This window comes from Ostrinia furnacalis, unplaced genomic scaffold (assembly GCF_004193835.3).
Source record: "Ostrinia furnacalis isolate ACB-3 unplaced genomic scaffold, ASM419383v2 OfSCF0907, whole genome shotgun sequence".
In the NCBI taxonomy this organism is placed as follows: Eukaryota; Metazoa; Arthropoda; class Insecta; order Lepidoptera; family Crambidae; genus Ostrinia; species Ostrinia furnacalis.
This window is the reverse complement of record NW_021131146.1, coordinates 35,897-38,782: the sequence shown is the minus strand read 5'-3', so window position 1 is coordinate 38,782 and position 2,886 is coordinate 35,897. Positions and strand designations below refer to the sequence as shown.

General features: G+C 53.0%; 1 protein-coding gene across 1 annotated transcript; it reads left to right on the top strand.

Moving 5' to 3' along the window:
- Positions 1–601: 601 nt before the first annotated feature.
- On the top strand, positions 602–2,615 carry Achl (La ribonucleoprotein translational regulator Achilles). Its single transcript, XM_028301298.1, has one exon. It carries the CDS (start codon positions 663–665, stop codon positions 1,845–1,847), a length of 1,185 nt encoding a protein of 394 aa, XP_028157099.1. The 5' UTR covers positions 602–662; the 3' UTR covers positions 1,848–2,615.
- Positions 2,616–2,886: the final 271 nt, after the last annotated feature.

The following is a 2,886-nucleotide window of genomic DNA, read 5'->3' as shown; positions in this document are numbered from 1 at the left end:
AGAAGGTACAGATCATTTGTCTTATAAACAAGCGTTATAAAAGCCTTATTTACAATTTTTTAGAAAATTATCAGTCGTGATAAAAATACCTACTAAAAATGCGTTGTATTTGATTTATTTTAAACGAAGAATATTGCACGTAACAGTATGAAATACCATTGAAAAGTTATAATAAATGATCTAACTCAAGTAATCGCAACACTTTCCCCGACCCTGGAGTCGACGCCGGGACCTTAAACTCGCAAACCGGTACCAACACGTAATCTCGGCGCTCTAGACCTCGTACTTATTGAGGCGTAAGTCAATTCTATTTACTTAAGTCAATGTTATAGAAATTTTAGTTAAATGTTAATGTTTTAGGTGGAGTTTGTGTTTATAATTCGATAGACTTGGTTATTGTTCATTTGTTTTTCGACTTTAATTTAGTCGAATATGCGTTGACTGAAATTGGAAAAGTCGTAAGAAAAGTTGAAAAGTTGTTGTCAAATGGTAAGTAAACAAGGAAATTCCTAGTCCTGCGCCCGAAATACAAAGTAAGCGTCGCTACGTCTGCAATGTCAGCGCGCCGAAGCCCGCGCATCCCCCCGACATTATAAATAAGGCGCGGGCGGCCGCGCGGCGCAGTCTCTCTCCAGCACGTGAGCGCGCCGTCCGCGCACAATATGGAGGCGCGCCCTCCCCACGAGCCCGACGAGGGCATCGCCGCCGACACCCGCGCCTCCACCGACGACCACGACTCCGACTCCGCCTCCGACGCCGGCTCCGGCAACGGCAAGGACTCCGGCTGCGAGGTGGCGCCCGACGCGGCCGAGCCGCCTTACGCGCCGCCCGACGACGAGCTCGCCGCCCGCATCGTGGCCCAGGTCGAGTTCTACTTCTCCGACGCCAACATCACCAAGGACGCCTTCCTGCTCAAGCACGTCCGCCGCAACAAGGAGGGCTACGTCTCCCTCAAGCTCATCTCCAGCTTCAAGCGCGTCAAGCACCTCACCAAGGACTGGCGCGTCGTCGCCGAGGCGCTCAAGCGGTCCACCAAGTTAGAAATCAACGAGCCCGGCACCAAGCTGCGCCGCACGGAGCCGCTGCCGCCGTACGACGAGACCACCCCGTCCCGGACGGTCGTGGCCGTGCGGATGCCCATCGACCGGCCCACCGTCGAGAACGTGTCCCGACTCTTCGCGAGCTGCGGAGAGATCGCGTTAGTCCGCGTGCTGCGACCCGGCAACCCGGTCCCGGCCGATGTGCGACAATTCCTGAATAAAAACCCGAGTTTAGTTAACTGTGTGTGTGCGTTAGTCGAGTTTACGGAATCAGAATCTGCTAGAGAAGCTCTCCGTCTGCAGAGCGTGGAGGAGGAAGGGATGCGAGTGTACGAGCTCAACGGAGTGCCGAGAGAGCCGAAGAGGAAGGCGCCGATCCGGCGCGCGGCGCCGCGGAGGCACGAGTGCGAGTACTCGTCGTGCTGCAGCGGCTCCGAGCCCGAGTACGACTTCAGGTACGGCGCGCCGTTCTACCGGCGCAGCTCGAGCGGGTTCTTCGCGCCGCGCTCGCCCGAGATCCAGACGTGGGTGCCGCGGCGCGCGAGCACGTGCAGCCACTCGTCGGACTCGGGCGTGTCGCTGTACTGCGGCTCGCGGCGCGCGTCGGCGGCCAGCAGCGGCAGCGGCGACGGCTGGCTGGCGCGGCGGCTGTCGGGCTGCTCGCTGGGCGGCGGCGAGTGCGCGCGGCGGCTGTCGTGTGCACCGCGCCTGGAGCCCCGCGCGCCGCTGGTGCCGGACGGCACGCGCGGGTTCCACGCCGCCGCGCGCCAGCGCCGCATCTCGGACCTCGCGCTGTACTCGCGCTAGAAAGCGCTCGCCAACCGTGACACCTTTCTAATCACGTTGGATAACTGCCTTTCACGTTGCGCCCGCGTTTTCGATCTATTTCGTACGAGGAAGCGACTGAATTATGTGATCGCGTGTGTTCCGCTAGCCGATTTAGTTTTAAGTATGCGATCGAGTGCGAGGAGGCCGGCCGGTTGATCTCCGGTCACCTCCGGCCGGCTCTCTCCGGAGAATGTGATTGTGAGCTCACTTAGCGTGTAAGCCGTAAGCTGTGTTAGTTGTAATCTTTCTAAATGTAATTTATTAGATTTATTTATTGTTTATTTATTGAGCGCGCGCGCGCCGTGGTCGAGTTTTCATCGAGATATGTCAGAGTTGTCGGCACAAATTGTAAACTATGCAAAATCGACATGTGCAGATCGTAGGCTCAGCGCGGACGGAGCGCCTCTTGCGCAACTCGGTAAGAGGCGCTGTCACTCCGCTAGAAATAAACTGAATGGCCACGGTGCGTTACGGCGGAACTAACATTTCAACATGTTGTACTAAGTAAGTCATAAGTTAACTCGAGTCAGGCGCGCCATGTCATTTTTCCATTTAAGTTAATGTTATATTTAAGTGTTGTGATGTATATATGTACAGTGTGAACGCGGATGAGCAAATTCAAGCGGATTTTGTATTTATTTTTCATTGAGGAGTGTTCTGCTAGATTTTCAGCACAATCTTAGTCTCCTCTGTTTGCCGAAAGAGAGATAATATATTGTAAATTTTTAAATATAAGTTTTTTGACAAGTTTGTTGTTTTTTTTCGACCTTGCAGATGGAAAGTAGGTCCATTTTCGACCCTGGCTCACCTTGACGAATCGATTCAGCTGACAGTTGACAGCGTTGCCTCACAGTTGTTTATCGTGGAGGAAAAAGAGCATTGAGCTGTATCACCGGATATAGGCGATTTAAGTGGAGTTGAAGATTAATGACGGGTGTTTTTATCACTTACATCCTTAGTAGTTTATTGGGTCATTAAGTGATCGTAATTTGTTTTAATTTATCTAAATACTACCTTT

Excerpts from the sequence above, each read along its gene's own strand:
- Achl (XM_028301298.1), top strand. The coding sequence starts at position 663 with ATGGAGGCGCGCCCTCCCCACGAGCCCGACGAGGGCATCGCCGCCGAC.